Source organism: Patagioenas fasciata, chromosome 1 (assembly GCF_037038585.1).
Source record: "Patagioenas fasciata isolate bPatFas1 chromosome 1, bPatFas1.hap1, whole genome shotgun sequence".
Classification (NCBI taxonomy): domain Eukaryota; kingdom Metazoa; phylum Chordata; class Aves; order Columbiformes; family Columbidae; genus Patagioenas; species Patagioenas fasciata.
The window spans coordinates 25,637,380-25,656,327 of NC_092520.1; the positions used below are offsets into that span (position 1 = coordinate 25,637,380).

The 18,948-nt window shown below is 40.2% G+C and overlaps 1 protein-coding gene across 2 annotated transcripts in view; it reads left to right on the plus strand.

The window, feature by feature from the left end:
* KL (klotho) overlaps positions 1 to 18,948 on the plus strand; it is a 51,540-nt gene that overhangs the window by 20,974 nt on the left and 11,618 nt on the right. For both annotated transcript variants that reach the window (XM_065829877.2, XM_071804744.1), the window contains exon 2: positions 13,319 to 13,829. In XM_065829877.2, the coding sequence (XP_065685949.2) occupies positions 13,319 to 13,829 (511 nt within the window). The remainder of the gene's footprint in view (positions 1 to 13,318; positions 13,830 to 18,948) is intronic.

Here is an 18,948-nt window from a genome sequence, read left to right on the forward strand (position 1 = left end):
GTGTTTTTTTGTGCTTTCAGCACACTTTGGATGAGGTTCTACATGTATTTCCCAAATCAAAGGAGATATAAAATGGATCCAGTTTAATCTGTGGCCGAGGTATAGCTAAAAGCTCTTAGGAAAGACTGGATAAATACACATAAATTGACCTTACCCCTGAGGAAATGCAAAGATTCCAATTTTTTTCCACCGTAAAACTGAATGCCCCATTTTGTCCCTCCATCTCTTGGCTGAAGTCAGCAGTCTGTTGAGTCTTTAAAAATGTGATACCCCAAGAGTTTCTCTTCCCCCAATGAATCTTGTTTCCCCCATCTTTTCCTGCACTGGAATTTCTCTCTCTCCTCTTCTGGGTTCTGATTTGAACAGCTGCACTTTATCTTCTTGGTGGCTGCTGAGGAGTCTGATGATTCCTTAAAATAAAGGTGTCTGACCAAAGTCTGCCTCCTCCAGTGGCTGTCCCCACTGATGAGATGTGCCTTTGCTGAGGAATGGGTCTTAATTTCTCCTACAGCTTCCCAGACCTTCCTTTCATAGCCTGACATAATGGAAGCAATAACATTAAGGAAGAATTATGGCTCATAAAAACCATTGTATTAATTAAAATCTGTCAGTTAGCCTTACAGTTCCCTGTGCTGTTGCAAAGATGGGCAGACAACTAAGGCATCAAGACCACCAGGTTGTAAGTCATTCAGTTCTACTTGCCTTGTCCACCTACATGGTCCCATGATTCACTGTGTCAGCCTTTCAAGAGTTGTTGCTGGTATAAGACTTCTGGAGTGAAAAAGTCTCGCTTAACTCCTCGTGCGTTCCCTTAATCTTTCCAGGATTTTAATAGTCTTATACACTCTTCCACAGTATACGTCCTTCTCAGAGTCATAACTTCAAGCAAGTGTAAGGCTGCCTACCTCTTTAGAAGCCACTAGAGCTAATAAGGTTGCACACATAGACAAGCAGGTACCATTTGAGAAGGTGGAATATCCTGCCTTGCCTTCAGCCGCCAGTCCAAAAGACTCAAGTTTCCCACAGGTCTTCTATCTGCCCATGCAGATGTCTTGATAGCCCAGAACATCCCAAATGGTACTAGATGCCTTTGTTTGAGCAACTGCATCTTAGGTCTCAAGTGCACATTAACACTTCTGACATCTAATGCAATGTGTCAGGATCCAGAGCTGCTTTCTGCTCTCTAGGGGTGGGATTCAGTTGCTTGAGCTTAGATATCTGCTGCCATTCACATTGTGGAATGCCCATGACGTTTGCACTGGCTCACAGGTTTGACACAAGATGCACAATGACCCACACTCTTCTGTAGTAGCAGGTCTAGGTTACGCAGGATGTCTCTCAGACCTAAGTTGGCATTAGTGTTGGGATTCAGTTGCTACTGGGCTATAATATTTTTTTTCAGTAGTCTGCAAACTGAGCAATTACTCTTGAATCTAGCAATGATATTGTGAATCTTCCTTCAGTTTCTGTGGATCGGGACTAAGCCATGGTTCTTTTTGGAGCTGTTAGCTCTTTCTTGCCTGGTGCAGCCTTCTCATAAGCTGTGTAGGTCTGAGGGTAGTCCACAGTTCTTTCTGCCAGGGTATAGCTATTCCTCAACTTGCTCAGTACTTAATATTCTTCTATTTGGTACAAATTATGAGATACATAAGTGTAAGTAGGATTACAGCTACAGGATGTAGAGCCATGTTCAAAATTCCTGAAGCCGAATGGGACCACACAAGAGGGATTCCCATCAACAATGACACCCTGCCTTCTCTATTGCAGTTTTTGGTGAGAATTTGTTTGCTATTGCAGTGCACTGTAATAATTGTTTTTGTGGCTTGTTTTACAACCAGACTTCAGATGTCACAGTTGAATGACTTTTTATCTGCAAAAATCATGCAAAAGCTACTCAAAAAGTTACTGAATTAAAGTTTATTTAGTATATAGTTTCAGTGATTTTTGCAACTTGAGCATTACTTGTAAAGGTGTGTAATTGGAATCACATCCTTCAGTCATTTCTGTTACATGTGCACGAAGTGGAGCATTTCAGGCAGGTTATACAAGATGAGAGAGTTTGTAGTGATTGCTTTATACTGGGTATGCATGCAAACACAGCTGGATCTCACATAAACAGTTACAGACAGATTAGAAAAAGAAGAATTCCATATGCATATCTAGTCAAATTGTAATCTAAACAGTTGTCTGAAGATTGAAAACTGGTACCTTCACATATGTATTGCTTTTTTGCACCCATCTAGAGGGCTGACTTGGACTTTCCATCTTATTCCATAGTGCATTGTTATTGATGCACATCTCTAATCTCAGAATGATTAAATATAATAGCCAAGGTTATAGCTGAGTAAACTCAGGTTATCATGTAAGTGACTGAGCTAGATTTGGGCATGAAGAACCCAAATGTTTGGTTTAAAAAAAATTGTAGAGATCACCTCATTTTGGGTTGCATTTGCTGTTATAGCACAGAGCTCTGATACAATAATTTTGTTTTGACCTTGCTTAATGATGCTCAGCACACACACAAGTCTTCTTTCATGCCATTGTCTGTTTGACCGCCTGAAGTTATGCAGTTGTTAAACAATGTTGCTGACTTTATATCATTATTTTTGTTTGATCCTTATTCATTTGGGGTTGCTGTGTTGTATGATCTCTGTCAGCTTGTAATATATTGTTTGCATATACATTAACTGAATTTATAATTCCTCTACCAACTATGTAGGACCAAACACCTCCATATTACTCATGGGTATCCTCCACTGGTGGACATTTCTTAGAATTCCTTCTTTGCTGTTGCTAGCTAGTGGCTGTTGTTTCTAACAGAGGAGCTCACAATGGGAAGAGTTATCCACCAGCACATTCATCCAGAAATATCTTCTGGAGCAATTTTGTGGGTGATGTACCTGGGCACTGCAGTGGCTACTGTTTCTTTGCGAGACTGATAAGGGACCTGTCAATTTAAATGTGCAGCCATGGAGCTATAGTCTTTGGGTGCTGAAAAGGGAGAGGAGTCTAGTTTATGTAGTAGTAATGTTTACTACAGTACATATTAAATAATTCTGTACAGATTGTTTAATGTCTTCTCCCAGAGAGGGCTTCTTTCCTGTTGTTCTAACTTCTTTGAAGTGAGTTTCCTTGTGAACAAATTGGACAAGATCCTCATAGTATGCTCTGGGGACCACCTATTGTAATTGTTCTTCTGCCAAGTCCACACTGCTCTATTGATACTCTTAAATATGTTGGGCTTGGTAATAATGCCTTTCACTCACTCTGTAATTTCTCAATCACCGTGACAGGTCTCCCAGGAGCACCACATGCTCCTTTTCATACAGTGAACTGACTGATGTTCCTTGGTTTTGCGATATGACATGGACTCTACTGCTTCTGGAGAGGTAACATAGTGCAACCAAGGTGTCCATGCCAGAACAGCATCCCCAGTCTGGGTACCTATGCCATTCTCTTTTGAATGCTGAATAGGTCATGTTTTGTCCTGATCTCCACTCTCATTGCTGCACCTTCTTTAACAACTTGGTTAGAGGCTTAATCATATCTGTAAAGATGGATATAAAATCCTGGGAGAAAATAAACAGGAGAGATCTGAGCTCAATGCAGATGTGTAGGGCAAGGAACTTCCTATTAATTTTGCTCACTGTTAATAAGGTCATCATCATTGTATTTTACTTTTTACTATTTGACCTGTTCATCAATTCACTTAGAATTGTGGTCCCAAAGTTATGGCTTATGCTTGTTTCATTATTCTTTCAGCTCCGTTGGAATCTGGCTGTGGGTTAACACATCATCTGTTTGTGAAATTACATGGATTTGATCAGCCTCTGATAATTTTTCCATGTTTGTATGACATTAATACTGCAAAACTCTGGAGCACAGTGAAATCCCTAGGTGGTGGGTGCATGTCAAGCAGTATTGCTGCCCCGTAAATGCTGGAGGAAATTCTTCCCAGCCTTGCCCTGATAACAAGATGGCAAAGACAGCATATGCTAAATCTGCTATGCCAAATCAGCATTTTTGCTACAACAGGTGTGGTTTATGGTGTAGCAGCATTCATTGCTCAAAAATCAACTGTTAGTCTGTAAATCCTGCTGTCTGTTTTTATGATAGGCCATATTGGAGCATCAGAAATGCCTGAATTTGTGCAATTATTTGTTGCTCCAACGAGCTTTTCTCTGTGGTTTGGGGATATTTTCACTGCTTCTGTGGCTGAAAGTCAGGACTCATAAACACTTTGACGTGAATGCTCCTGCAATCTCGTTTCTTCTGGGACCACAGTTGGGGAAAAACCTCTACTCATTTATCTTCAGGTGGATTGAGAATGTCTGGGATTTCTGAGTTAATCGTTAACACCACAGCTGGGTGCTTTAAATGCAGGGATTAGGGCTATTGAGTAACCTGGGTTTTCCATTCTGTCATTTCCACTCAAAATTATAGATTCTCTTCAACATCTTCCCAAGGTGCATTGTTAGTTTAGCTAGCTAGATTAGGCTCAGCATTTTTGTCACTTCCATGTCCATCTGGCACACATATTGATGATGGGCTTTAGTTTTATTTGTGTTTACCTCTATCTCTTGTTAAGAAAATTTTTCTTCCTAACACAGTGTTTTAATTGTATTGAATCAGGCTTTTTTGCTTGTTTAGCTTCTGCCAGCTGCTCTGACACTTTCCAAAGCAATTCTTTTCATGTGCTTCCACAATTTTTCCTTGGTATCAGATTACTGTCCTCTCTGTGTGCCCACTAAACCATCAGAAATACATTCTCCCTGTGAAACACATGGGATAGGAAACATGGGTCAGCGTTGTGTGGAACAAGTATTTCTGAGTGGTAAGTTGAGGGGGTAATTATGCACAGGTGAGTGTTTTACTTCCCTCTCTGCATCTACCAGAAAACCAGATGATGCATCAAACACAGAAAAATGCTTGGCGTTAGTCACCTCTTCCAGAATTTTTCCCCTTAAAGGTACTGGAAATGTTCCCCTTATATATATTTATTTAGATCTTTTGATTGTATAGATAAACTTTTTTTTTTTTTTTTTAAATCCTGGTGTCATTAAGAGTGTGTATGTAACCGTGATTGTCCTCCTCACTGTATGACTTTTGAGAGCAGCAGATTCATCTGCCTTCTCTTGCAGCTTCTGCCTTAGGGGAGAGCTGTGAGTTCAGGGGCTTTTGAAGCTCTGTTCTGCAGCTTGAGATCCTCCTGCATGCCATCTGCAATTGTGTCCTCAGTTGTTTTGTTTCCTTCTCTATCCAGTCTGTACAAACCTTGATGAGACCAAAGGTTTTGAGCCATAATGGATTCCTTCTCCTTACCTGTACTATTACAAATATTGTCTTTTCCAGTTTTTAGCATCCATTTAATCTCATTGCTCAGACTAGGCATTATTTTATCAGTTTTATCTATTTTACATATGTATGTAATATATCAGTTTTATGAGAGGGTTTTTTTTTTTTCCTCATCACTATTTCTAGCACCATGTTACTTCTTTCCAACCAGAGTTTGACTTGAAATCCATTAATGTTCCATTTGCTTTTTGGACTTATAATGCATTCAGTTGCCACAACCTTTACGACTGTTCCCATTAAGGATTCCTCCAAATTCACGGTGCTTTTTTCATCCTCCTTGTTCAGTACATTTGTCTGACAATTATCAGCTCTTGCAAAGTGGTGTCATTGTCTTGGTTTGTGCTGTTTACTACAGCTTGTGCATTTCTGTGTGCTTGCTTTTGTAAATTACAACTAAGTTCCCCATGTCTTTTTCCCTTGTATCTTTTTTGTTGGTATTTTGCGTACTTGAATATGTCAGCATGATTGGAGCCTGGCCTGTCCTCCAAGAAGTTCATGCTCTGGTAGAGAGTTTTGCAGGTTTTGGTCTCAGTTCTGGAGCTTTTATATGTTTGTGTAGAATCATAGAATCATAGCTCCAGCATGCTCAAAACAATTTCAATAGCAATTATTATGTCCTGGTCTTCCCCTAAATACTGTCTGGGCGTTGTGTCCCAGATTCCAATCAGTCAAGTCTTTTATCAGGGACTGTTTTAGCTCCCTTCAGTACTGCAAGATTGTCTCTCAGCTTTAAATCACTCAAACTGCTCTGTACTTTTAACATCTTTTTGTACTCTGTTTAAGAATCTCTCATATCTTTAATATTCACATGGGTCACAACATTCCTTGAACTATTTTAGTGCAGTTCTGTAATTAATCTTTTCTGTCAGAGGTAATGGAAAATTATTAAACACATCAAGTGTCTCAGAAGCACTTGTTGTCAGAAATAAAGCTATTTTTATCTCATCTCTCATTGCTTCTCAAAGTCAAATGCCGCTTAATTCTTTTGCAGATGACCTTTTTATTTTCAGAGACCGTTACGTCTTGGGAGACTTTGAACTGCTTTCCCAGCCCACTGGTCTCTTGGTGCTTTGGTTTATTTGGGCAAGATGTTGACTCCAGAGGTCGTGCCAACCTGCCTGGCTGCTCAGTGGGGGAAAACAGGCTCTTTTCATCTCCCTCTCGTCTGGGCTTCAGAAACGGCTTGGGCGAGTTGAAGTCTGGAAGCTTTCCCTTTTGCTGTGTGTGTGAATTGCTCAGATGCAGGTGATTACAAAAATGAGGTGAGACGGGTCCCCCTCAAAGGTGTTCGCTTGTGTTTGCACAGGCTCTGATGGTGACGGGATTTGCAGAGCACGCTGCCTGGTCCTGTTGCCGGGGCACAGGGCACCTGCCCGGCAAGTGGCCATTCGAGGCAGGGTGAGTCTGAGTGAGGCTTCACTCAGGGTTTGTGCCATAACCTCTAGGCCTTCTGTACTTCAAAGGAGAGGTTTCCTATAGCAGTTACCTGACATGGTAAGATCAAGGGGTTTTGGTTTTCTTTTGTCACATCACGGTCACTTTGTGTCTCTCCCCTGCATATCTATCTGTGATAATGTTCACTTATGCTTATATGTACAGTAGGTGAAAGTACAAGCCTTCTCAGACTTTCATCTCCTAGAACATTCAAAATCAAAGTGTAAAAATAACTCTTATCTCGTTACTTATATTTGGTTTTTTGTTTGTTTTTGTTTTTATTCTTTCTAATATTTTTGTAGTACCTGCAATGCATTTTGATACCTGAGGCTTAGCTTCATGCTTACAGGTTGCATTCTTATTCTCATGCTAGCAAAGCTCCTTTATTTTGCCTGTGGTGGGGAGAAATGCTCTTTTTTTTATGTAGCTGCTGTGCCTTCAAACGAGTATTTAATGACATCTTTGGAGGTTTTCTGTAGAGGTGAGTATCGTACCAAACAGGCATTGTTCTGGAGTTAATACACTGCTCTACAACTTAAGGTACCTGGTTTAATTTTTCTTCTACATGTGCCATAATATCTCTGTTTCCTATTCCTAAAATAGGAATGGTGTTGCTTCCTGCCTTAGGTATGGCAGGCATAAAGCCATTCATCTTCATGAGGCATCAACAGGTTATGGTGACCAGCACAGTGTGAAAAACAGTGACTCAATTGTACTGAGAAAGAAATCAGGACAAAATAGTGTAGTTAGGTGTGTGGTCAATACTTAATGCTATAATTATAGCAAACTTTACATTAAGTGGTTACAGACAGAAACATGTTCACTTGTCATTCTATGTACCATTTACAATCCTAATTCTTGTCCCAGGTTGTTGAAATTGGTCAAAAATAACAAATTTATTGAACTGATCATCTGTGGTATTGTTGACCAACAGACTCTAAAAGAGAAAACTAGAAAAATTCATATTTTGGAAGGAATTATAGAGGAAAAAATGCAGTTATTACATGACTAATTTATTATCTATAGCAAAGTCCAGTACTGTATACATTAAGATATCATATTACCAGTTTGGAAATATGGGAAGACCAGTAGCAATTTCTAAATAGCTGAATCTGTTACTCAGCGTTAAGAACATAATTAGCTTGTGAAAGAGAATGTTTGCTCAGAGATTCTGTGAGTAAAACCTACTTGACTTTGGATCTAAGGGTGAAACATTACACAAAATGCGACATCCTTTGTTGTAGCTTTTGATTTAAATACTTGCTGTTGATGATACAGGCGAAAAAACACATTGTATTTTCCCCTTTGTGGTACAAGGCACATTCTGACTATTCATATACTAGACTTTCCCATGTAATTCATATAATTATATCCATTTCAGAAGAGCTTTTGATGTAGGACTGAATAATGACATTTTTGTTGGAGGTACATTGGCCCTGTTTCTAGTAATCAAAAAGCCTTTGCACATCTTTTCCAATTAACTCTTCTTTTTTGTATTGCTAAATGAGTTTCAGTAACTTTCCTATTCAGTTTCATTAACATGCAAATAGAGAGTTAATACAGGATAGTTCATCTGAGCGTGGAGAGCAGGTTATTTGTGCAATTTCTTTGTGAAATGAATGGTATTATTATTGGTTCAGAAGACACACAACTTAAAATTGAGACAACTTGTTCTAGAGGAATGAACACAAATTATGGAATCATGATGTTCCCAATTATAATTCTTTATTTGCTCTTGTGAAGGTTATGCATCGTGATAGATGTAAGTACTGCAAATTTGCAGGATGATAAATATCAGTGCCAGACACAGGAAGGTCTTAATGATCTTCGGCAGGAATTTAGAGGAACAGTCAGACAAACAAATGTCTGTGTATTACTAAATTGACTTTAGCTAATGATTCTTGGACTATCTAGATCTGTCCTGCAATAGAGTAGGACATGACTGTGTCAAATTGTGAAGTCTATTTGCCTGTGTTGAATTATTTCTGCTATCATTGCAGGAATTTGGACTTCGTAGGACTACCCCACACTATGCCATTGCAGGGGGCTTCTCTGCCTTGGAAAAATTTGTTTAACACTTCATCAAGACTGAATTTTGGCATTATTGGCTTTGACTCACACAGGGATCTCTGGTAGGCTGATCTAACATGAAAAATATCAGAGTTTCATAAGCTGAGTATAGGTAGGGCATGGTCCAAATAGGTATATTGGGTGGGAATTATCAGCTTGAAAAGAGAACAGTGCTGGAGCCTGAAACCTGAGTGAAATACAGACATAAAAATGGGCTTTGCTAAGGACAAGCTACATCTTGAGACCTTTTTTCATTTTCATGGTGATATAAAACATGATTTTCTTAGCAATGTGAAGATTTTAAGGGTAAGGTAAATGCTGTTTAAGTAGGACCCCCTCAGTGCTCTGTGTAAAAGCACTCAGGTGTAGATTTACATTATCTTAATTGTGCTTAGTTGTGAACTAAAACTAGGTACCAATAGGTAAGTCACTGAGATCAGGCAGTAAGATTTCACATAAATATAAAGAAACTGGTAGTAGATTGGTTTCTACTGGTATTCCCTGTGTGTGATCTAGTTTGTAGACATCTGGGAGGTTTCAGTTGTCCCAACAAAGATACAGTGTCATTTGAGCTACCCTAGGATATTCTATAATACCTGGCTTCTATATGCTGGTCCAGAAGAGCCAGGTTTCCCATTGGGTCTTGAATTATGTTGGCCAGCCTCATTCAGGCAGAACATCTCAGAGAGGTCTAGGCACCAACATCAAATCCTACCGCTTAATCCATACAGTTAGTAGGACCTTGGCAGCGGACCTCCTGAGTGCGACTGTATGGCTCCTATACTGTACTGTTGAATAACCCACTGGACTCAGCTAAGTAGATTGATTTGGAGTGGGATTCCATTGGCACAGTATAAGTAGTGCCATGTGAGACTTCCCAGGCTGTTAGGCCATCTGCATAGAAAGGGCCACAAAGATGATGAGGAGCCTAGAGCATCTTTCTTATAAAGAGAGACTGAACGAGCCGGGTCTGTTCAGCCTGGAGCAGAGAAGGCTGAGAGGGGATCTCATCAGTGTTTATAAATATCTCAAGGGTGGGTGTCGAGAGCATGGGACCAGACTCCTTTCAGTGGTGCCCAATGACAGGATGAGGGGCAGTGGGTACAGATTGAAGCACAGGAGGTTCCATCTGAACCCAAGGAGAAACTTCCTTACTTTACTTTGAGGGTGCCAGAGCACTGGAACAGGCTACCCAGGGAGGTTGTGGAGTCTCCTTCTCTGGAGATGTTCAAAACCTGCCTGGATGCATTCCTGTGCAATCTACTCTAGGTGTACCTGCTTTAGCAGGTGGGTTGGACTAGATGATCTACACTGGTCCCTTCCAACTCTAACCATTCTGTGATTCCGTGACAGAGGCTTATATCCTTCTGGACTGGCAACTAGATGCCTGTGTTCAGGCAGCTGAGTGGAGTCTGAGGTCTCCAGTGCCTACAGTGGGAGCTTGGGAACCCAGCTCACATGTGAACAATGAAATACAACGTGTCTTCAGCTCAAAATGGGTCCCACCTGAACAATGGGATTCCCTTGCCTGAAGATAGTATAAGTGGAAATTATCATTTGACACATCCTGCAGTATCCCGGGTGTTTCTCTGGGGCTGGGAGATGTGACTTAGATTTATGGGAGACTTTCTGAAACTGCAGTTAGAGGCTGGAATACTCTGAATTCTCTAAAACTGCATTAGACACCTAATGTTAAGCAAATGAATTCTGTCCCAGATTTCCATAGAGACTCTGCTTTGTCACTGGCTTCTTCTGACTTTATTTCTATGTGGTTTTGAACTACGTCATTAATCTATGTTCACAGAGTCTAGGGACTTTGATGCACCATTTTCTATTTTTAGCTGTTTTTTTAATGGAAATAGTGTAATTCCACTTCATGCACACTCAAGGGACAGACATTTAAGTGGGCTTCTTCTTGCCTGCTTTCATCTTTCTGTAGAACATGTCTAAACTAAATAATAAGTTTTGTCTGACACGGTTTCCTTGCTCTGTGGTAGATACTAAAATGCTGCAAGATCTCTCTGAACTGAGAGGAGTAAGGAGTGCTGAGAGTTATGGGACAGGACCTCCACGGTCCCCGAGGTGCTCTGTGGGCGGGCAGCACTCTGACAAGTGCAGATGGCAGAGGTGAAATTGTCTGTTTGAGAGTGTGCATGGTGGTATCTTAACAGCTGAGACCAGAAATTTGGAGATGAGTCAGGTCCAACAGAAGACTAATATATGGCACCTTTATGAGGGAAAATTTGGGTGTGCAAATTTGAGTCGCAAGTGGTGGCACATTCATTCCCCATGGTATTTTTAAAATAATATTTAAAGTGTTGGGTGTGTAGCATTTTGGTCATGGTATGTGATGGCTTTTGTTCTTTCATCAGTGTAGTGCAGCTTCAGCATGAAGTAAAATTAACTCAGCTCTCATTCTTTGACATGAAACTTTGAAGTGGTTACTATATTTAGTTTTTCACTAGCATCAAAATTGCTTTTATTAATATACACAGATGGTAGGACTGCATCACATTTAGTTGAGGTGCTGACATATTTTCAATGAGAGCATGTACACTGAAATTTGCAACTGAGGGTTTATTTAGATGCATGCACACAGGTGTGTACTGTGATTCAGAGTTTCCAAGATTGTTCTCTTTGGGTTTTGGTGACCACTCTAAAAGAACATGAGTCTGGTCTCCTCTAGAGCTGGTGTCAGACCTGCACAGATGTTTTACATACCCCATGGTGACTCAGAGGCAGCAGGTTTCGGGGGGGGGGGGGGGGGCAGCTAAACGGAGCCTTGATTATTGATCTTACCTTTAGTTGTCCTTCAATTCCAATTGTTTTTCTCCCAGAAGTGAAAATTAAAATTCTGCAAGAACAGTAGTATTCATTATTTTTCCTGGGTAATTAACAGTCTCTATGTCAAAAATGATTAATAATTTTAATTACTTAATGTTCGTAGTAATGCTGGCAACTGGAAATCATTGTGGTTCAAAGCTTGAATGGTAGGAGTATATGAAAAGGAAACTGTGAACTGCAGCTATCAATGCATTAATGATATAAGTTGCCAGCTTATATAAGTTACCGACTTTCTGTATGGCTTGTATTCCAGGGAGAGCTAAAAATGTGACAATTTGATTAATAATCTGTCATATATATTGATTGTACCTGTGACTTTGTATGGCAATAATGGAGGTTCATGTCGTCACAGAATGTATGAACAAATACTAACTGATAAGTCTTAAAATGCAAATGTAAACTGAGATAATTGTTAGGTAGGGTTTATTCTAATGAATAGTTCTCATATTTTTTTACCTTTTTATCAGTGACTTAGAAAAAAAGCATTAAATTTCTCTTAATGTGTAGATGGCAAAAAGATGAGATGCTGATTCATAGAGCAGTCAAAATTCTTTGATAAACTAGGTGTAAAGAAAAAACATGGTTTAGATGGTGAAGGGCTCTGGAGATATGGTACTTTAGATGATGCTCACAGTGTAATGCTATGACCATATAAGTAGAAATAGTGTACTAAATTGTTTCTGGTTTTACTGCTGGCATGACCACTGTTGGCATATTTTGTCCAATTCTGCTTCTGCAGTTTAAGACAGATGATGACAAATTGGAAGAGAATCAGAGGAGATCAGTGAGAATGGTTAGAAAGCTTGAAGCTATGCCTGAAGATAATGTGAGGCTCCAGGAACTTAATCCATTTAGCTTTCAAAGGGAACATCAAGAGACTGTTTCAACTGATTCTGTAAGATCATGGGAAAGCATTTGGTAGAAAAGATCTCTCACAGCAACAGGTAAAATTATGCCAAGACAAGTGGTTGAAATCTGAGGCTAGAGGTAAAAAGCAAATTTAAATAAAACAAATTAAATTGAATTATTGGAATAATTTCTCAGGAGCTGTGATAAATTGTTTTTCACTAGACTTTTAAAAATACAGATTGGTACTTTTTCCTTTACTGTGTGTTCTGGTTCAAAGAGGAATAAGTTCAAAGGTGTTTGTATTGCATTGTTTGAGAAATCTGAGCAGTTCTTAAAAACAGACCTTCCTTCTTTATATATATGTGAATCTACAGATGAAATGATATGCCTATAATGAAAACATACTTTGAAACATATTTAGTTAAATGCATTTTCATTTTTGTAAATACTGGAAATATCTCTAAACTCAATAATAAAAGTTAATAAGGGTGTCTAGCCAACTACTAAAAATGTGTTCACTACCTGGAATAGTGTCTCATGGAAAACAGACATGCTTTTTTCTCTGATTTCTAGTTGATATATGATATTAATATAGTATTAAAAGTTAATTTAGGAGTTGTAAACTGCTGATGAATGAATAAGACTGAGCCCTCAAATGCCATGTTTATGTGGTTACTACATGACACTGGATGTCATTACTTGAGACTAATTGTGTTGCTTAAAATGGAATTTCAGGTGCATTAATTACAGTCTTTCTTTTCAACAGGCCCACGCTAAAGTCTGGCATCTCTACAATGAACGTTTTCGTCCAACTCAAAGAGGAAAAGTGTCCATTGCCCTTGGCTCCCACTGGATAAAACCTCAAAGTATGACTGAAAAAAACATAAAAGAATGTCAAAAATCCCTTGATTTTGTGCTCGGCTGGTTTGCTAAGCCCATATTTATTGATGGTGACTATCCAGAGAGCATGAGGAGCAACCTTTCATCTCTGTTGCCTGAATTCAGTGAAGTTGAGAAGAAGTATATCAAGGGAACAGCAGATTTCTTTGCTCTTTCGTTTGGAGCTACCCTGAGTTTCCAGCTCTTGGACTCTCACATGAAGTTCCAGCAGTTGGAATCAATAAGCCTGAGGCAGCTCCTTTACTGGATAAGCAGTGAATATAACAACCCCCAGATATTCATTGTGGAGAACAGCTGGTTTGTTTCTGGTAGCACCAAGAGAGATGATGCCAAATATATTTACTATCTCAAAAAGTTCATTATGGAAACTTTAAAAGGTAGGAGTGACGATGTGCTTGACAAAATCATAATGCAAAATAGCCTACAGAGACATGTTAAAGAAACAGTCTGAAAGCTAATTTTGGTGTGTAGCATTAATCTTGGCACTTGTAAAATGAGACTCTAAAGCCCTTTCCCGGTTTTGTTCTTTTCAGCTTTTGAGGACCCTTAATATCTGCAGATAGCATTTAGAGAGCATGATGCTTCTGCCTTTGAAGTCAGTAGGAAAATTTCCACTGTCTTTGATGGGAGAAAGTGAAAAACATGTGAACTATACTCTCAATGCACTTAGGGAACTTTATTGTGTTATTTATTAATAGTTGTTTTCCATATCTTAGATGTATGAATGCATATGTACAAAATGTAAGAAGATAGAGAGTTGTGATCAATGGGATGGAGTCTATTTGGAGGCCTGTATCTAGTGGAGTGCCTCACGGGTCAGTACTGGGACCGGTATTATTCAATATATTAATAAATGATTTGGGTGACAGAATAGAGTGCACTGTCAGCAAGTTTGCTGCTGACACCAAGCTGGGAGGAGTGGCTGACACACCAGAAGGCTGTGCTGCCATCCAGCGAGACCTGGACAGGCTGGAGAGTTGGGCAGGGAAAAATTTAATGAACTAGGGCAACTGTAGAGTCTTGCATCTGGGCAGGACCAACTCCAGGTTCTAGTACCAGTTGGGGAATGACCTGTTAGAGAGCAGTGTAGAGGAAAGGGACCTCGGGGTCCTGATGGAGAGCAGGATGACCATGAGCCAGCACTGTGCCCTTGTGGCCAGGAAGGCCAATGGTATCGTGGGGTGGATTAGAAGTGGGGTGGTTAGTAGGTTGAGAGAGGTTCTCCTTCCCCTTTACTCTGTCCTGGTGAGACCACACCTGCAATATTGTGTCCAGTTCTGGGCCCCTCCATTCAAGGACACGGAACTGCTGGAGAGAGTCCAGCGCAGGGCAACAACGATGATTAAGGGAGTGGAGCATCTCCCTTATGAGAAAAGGCTGAGAGAGCTGATTCTCTTTAAATTGGAGGAGACTGAGGGGTGACCTCATCCATGTTTATAAATATGTGAAGGATGAGTGTCATGAGGATGGAGCCAGGTTCTTCTCAGTGACAACCAATGATAAGACAAGGGGAAATGGATACAAACTGGAACACAAGAGGTTCCACTTAAATTTGAAAAGAAACTTCTTCACAGTGAGGGCAACAGAGTACTGGAACAGGCTGCCCAAGGAGGTTGTGGAGTCTCCTTCTCTGGAGACATTCAAACCCACCTGGACACCTTCCTGTGTAACCTCATCTGGGTGTTCCTGCTCCGGCAGGGGGAGTGGACTGGATGATCTCTTGAGGTCCCTTCCAGACCGTAACATTCTGTGATTCTGTGATATATACGTGGGAAGGTAAATACTATGCAATAAGTGTTCCTCTGAAGAAAACATAAGGCTGAAAGAATATGTTTTAAAATTAAAAACTGGAACCTTTTCATTATGTATCTTGCTCTTGCACAAATTTTACATTGGTACAGCTGTGGACAGTCACAGTAATCTGAATTTACATTGGTTTAGGGAGAACTGAATGTTTGAGGTTATATAATCTAAATTATTTAATTGACTAACCTGTTATTTTTTTGCCAAACAATAAGGGAAATAAACTACCTTGTATGAGAGTTAATTTCTATTTTCCCATTTTCGTGTGGCAAAACAAATTTTTTCAGTCCTGGTAGTCACCCATAAGTCATTGCATTTCCCATTTCCAATTTCATTGTCTCTCATTGTAGGTGTTAGTTCAGATGAGATAGCCATTGTGTTCCATTGCCATTTTCATACAAGGGTTGGGCAAAAATGGCTTTCATTTTATTCTGAGCACTCATGAAGATGCAGAGGAGTTTCATGTTTGTGTCATCTGCTAATGCAGAAACCTAATTATTATAAATAAATTAAAAGGTGAATAAATAGATGAACCAGTTTATCCAAAATGGGAGGAATGGAATGTAAAACAGTTAGTTACTATTGCAAGTACAGTATTACCGTTTTTCATGGAGTCAGATGAAGAGCTATAAGGAGCTATATTCCTGCTACCCGTATTTCTGCTTAGTTTTTAAATTTCTGGACATAACATCCATGGGTTTGCCCTTTAATCCCAGCTGGCTGGAAACAATCTCAGTTTACAGAGTTTCCTTCATTTTAATGTGCCACAAGAGTGACAATAACAGTAGTTCTTGTCAATAGTAGTATTGTCATATCAAGTTGAGAATACTGACACTCGGCTAAACGTTTCCCAGAAAAAAGCCAACAGAGACAGGCTGGGTCTGCAGAAAGGACTAAGACATCATTACGATGAAAATTATTGGACCCAACCCTTCTCCCCATTGGAATCTGCAAAATGCAATGTAAATACCAAAGGTCTCTACGCAATACCAAGGGGGATTTAGGTGAGAAAGATCCACAACAGGCATCATGCTGTCTCTTTCAGAGGACGTGTAGCAAAGCACTGTAATGTAGAAGTTTGTGAGCTACTCACCACCGGATTCACTCCACACTTCTCTGTCTGCGTTAATAAGTCAGTGCAGTGCTGTCGGAGCAAGCTCGTAGAAAAGAGAGTTGGTGTTGAGGGCCTGGTGTCCAGACTCTCTGTATTCCTGAAGCCCGTTTCTGGATTAATTTCACCCCAAAGGAACCCAAGTCAGGCATCCTGAGACCATTTTGTGATGTGACCTGAAGTGTGGTAAGGAGGGAGATTTGCTCCAAGGTGTGCTCCTGGTTTCAGTTGAAGAGCTGATATGGATGTCCATGCTGACACAGCATGCTGTCATCAGTCTCCGTGCATGGTTGTTTGTTGTTTTTTTGTTTTTGTGCTTGTTATTGTTGTTGCTTTTGTTCTTGTTTTTTGTTGTGGGTTTTTGGCTTTGGTTCTTTTTTTTTTTTTTTTTTGGCCTGGGAAAAGGTCTCTTTATTTGCAATTCACAGGCCTAAATCCTTTTGCTTTTTACTATTATTGATCTTCATTTTTTTTCCCCAAATACCTTTTTGGATTAGCTAGAGTGAACAGAGCTGCTAGTTGATTGAAGATGTCTTCTCATATGGGTGCGTATCTAACCACTTACACTAGGGTCATATTCACTTCCCTGCTCTCTCTGGTGCAACAAATAAATGGATTGTTCCTTGTGAAGTGGGGCATGCTGACCAGGAGGGCATGCAATCTCCTCTGTGCCATGTTGACCAACCGAGGGGTAAGGTCATTATCTGGGGAGTCGGCAGGTCTGAACTCAAAGAATCTTAAGGAGAATGGGAACAGCCAGGCCCCTGACAGGTGAGGACTGAGGTATTATCAGGTGTGTCCAAAGGTAAAAACATAGATCCTTGAGCACACTCCATGTGGAAACAGGGACTGTGGGCTTCATACTCCTCATGCACTGTGGTTGGACAGCTGAGCAGAGGGTTTTAAGGATCTGTGTTTGATGCTTATGCCTCTGCCGTGTTTACTTAGACTATTTCTATACTAGTGAGGTAAACAGAGCGTGAACTGAAGTGCTGTTTAATTTTTAACCCCATTATGGCAGAGTTCTGGTCTGCACAGTAGCACACTTCTGGGCATGTTGTGGGGGATTTCTCAGGTCAGGAGGCATTTCCAGTAGGTAGTATGGACAAGGCCACCCAGTTTTAGAAGCAAGGAGAGTTTTTGTTTCAGTCAGCTTGGCTTGCAGACCAACAGACATAAAAAAGAGGGGAACTAAACAACAGAAAAAAGGAAAAGACAACATTTTCGTTGTGGTTTCCCAGTAACATGCGATTGGTGTAGGATACTATGTTTGAGACTTCCAGACTTCTTGGAACTTCTCAAAAATTTTCAGTTTGCTTCTTTCATAGGTGATACTTAAAAGTTAATACATTTTTAAAGAAGGCTTCGAGGAGAATTTTTATGAGGTGCTCAGGAAGCAGGGGAGTGCTGTGTGATGTCTTACAGAAGGGATGAGATGCTGTTCAAAGATAAATTCTCACTGAGACTGTCTCACAAAGTGGACTTGTATTGGCTTTTACTCTATTGGTAATGCAGATGTCATCAGGGATGCATGCAGAGGTTAGAAAAATACCAGCATTTGCCAAACACAAAAGAATGATGCCTTTAGGAGGAGAAGTATTGCATTTCCTTAGACATTTTCTCATGACTGGGTCAAATTCATTGCTTATTTGACCGCAGTTCATTTAATTGATTCAAACAAGGAATCCAGGTGGTCCTTCACAACTAATTGCAATGTGGTACATTAATAAAACGAGGATGTGAGGATCTTGATGTTCTGCTTGCCTGAAATAATGCTTTCAGTGTTACAAGGCCTGGAAAATATTACGTTCAGTCAGTACCTAGACTGGGTTGACAGAAGATGGTGAGTAATAAAGATAAACTCTGCTGGCTATGGACCCAAACATGAGTTCAAAAGAACATTTAAGAATGTGCTGAAATGCATTGCTGCATTTGGGTGGGTCTAATTATGTAATTAAAATAAGCACACTCCTTTGTGCTTCCCTGAAACTGAGCCTTGCCCAGTAAGATTTTGCTGAATCTCAGTGTTAATACGACTAAAAGTGAGTAGTATAATTTGGAATCTCAAAATAAAACTGTGATGCTGGCAAAACTAACAGATGCCAGTAGACCTTGATTTAAGCCTACGAAGTGAGGGGTGACTTTAGAGAAGTCAAACGGTTGACCTGGAACGTTTACGTACTTTTAGAAACCCTTAAATATTTAAGCTGGAAAGTGCTATGCCATAAAAGATGTAAAGAGACAGAATTATCAAATAATGAGGGTCTTCCTGCATTATCACTTCTACTTAAAATACTAAAATAATAATAAATAATAATAAAAATTAATCAGCACACCAAAAGCATTGTCCAGTTTTCTCAATACATATTTGCAGTGGAGGGGAAGGATCAAAAGGAGTATAGCTTTTGCTTGTGTGCAGATTGGTGCAGCATTAATGGCCTGTAAGTGCCCGGGGTGAGTGGCAGTGGGTGCTGAGCAGAGTGTGGGGCCACGCGGTTACCTGCTCAGGTGCTGTGAACGGTTCGCGCTGGTGTGTCCTGTTCCGGGGTGCAGGACTGGCACCCTCCGATTTGCAGCACCGC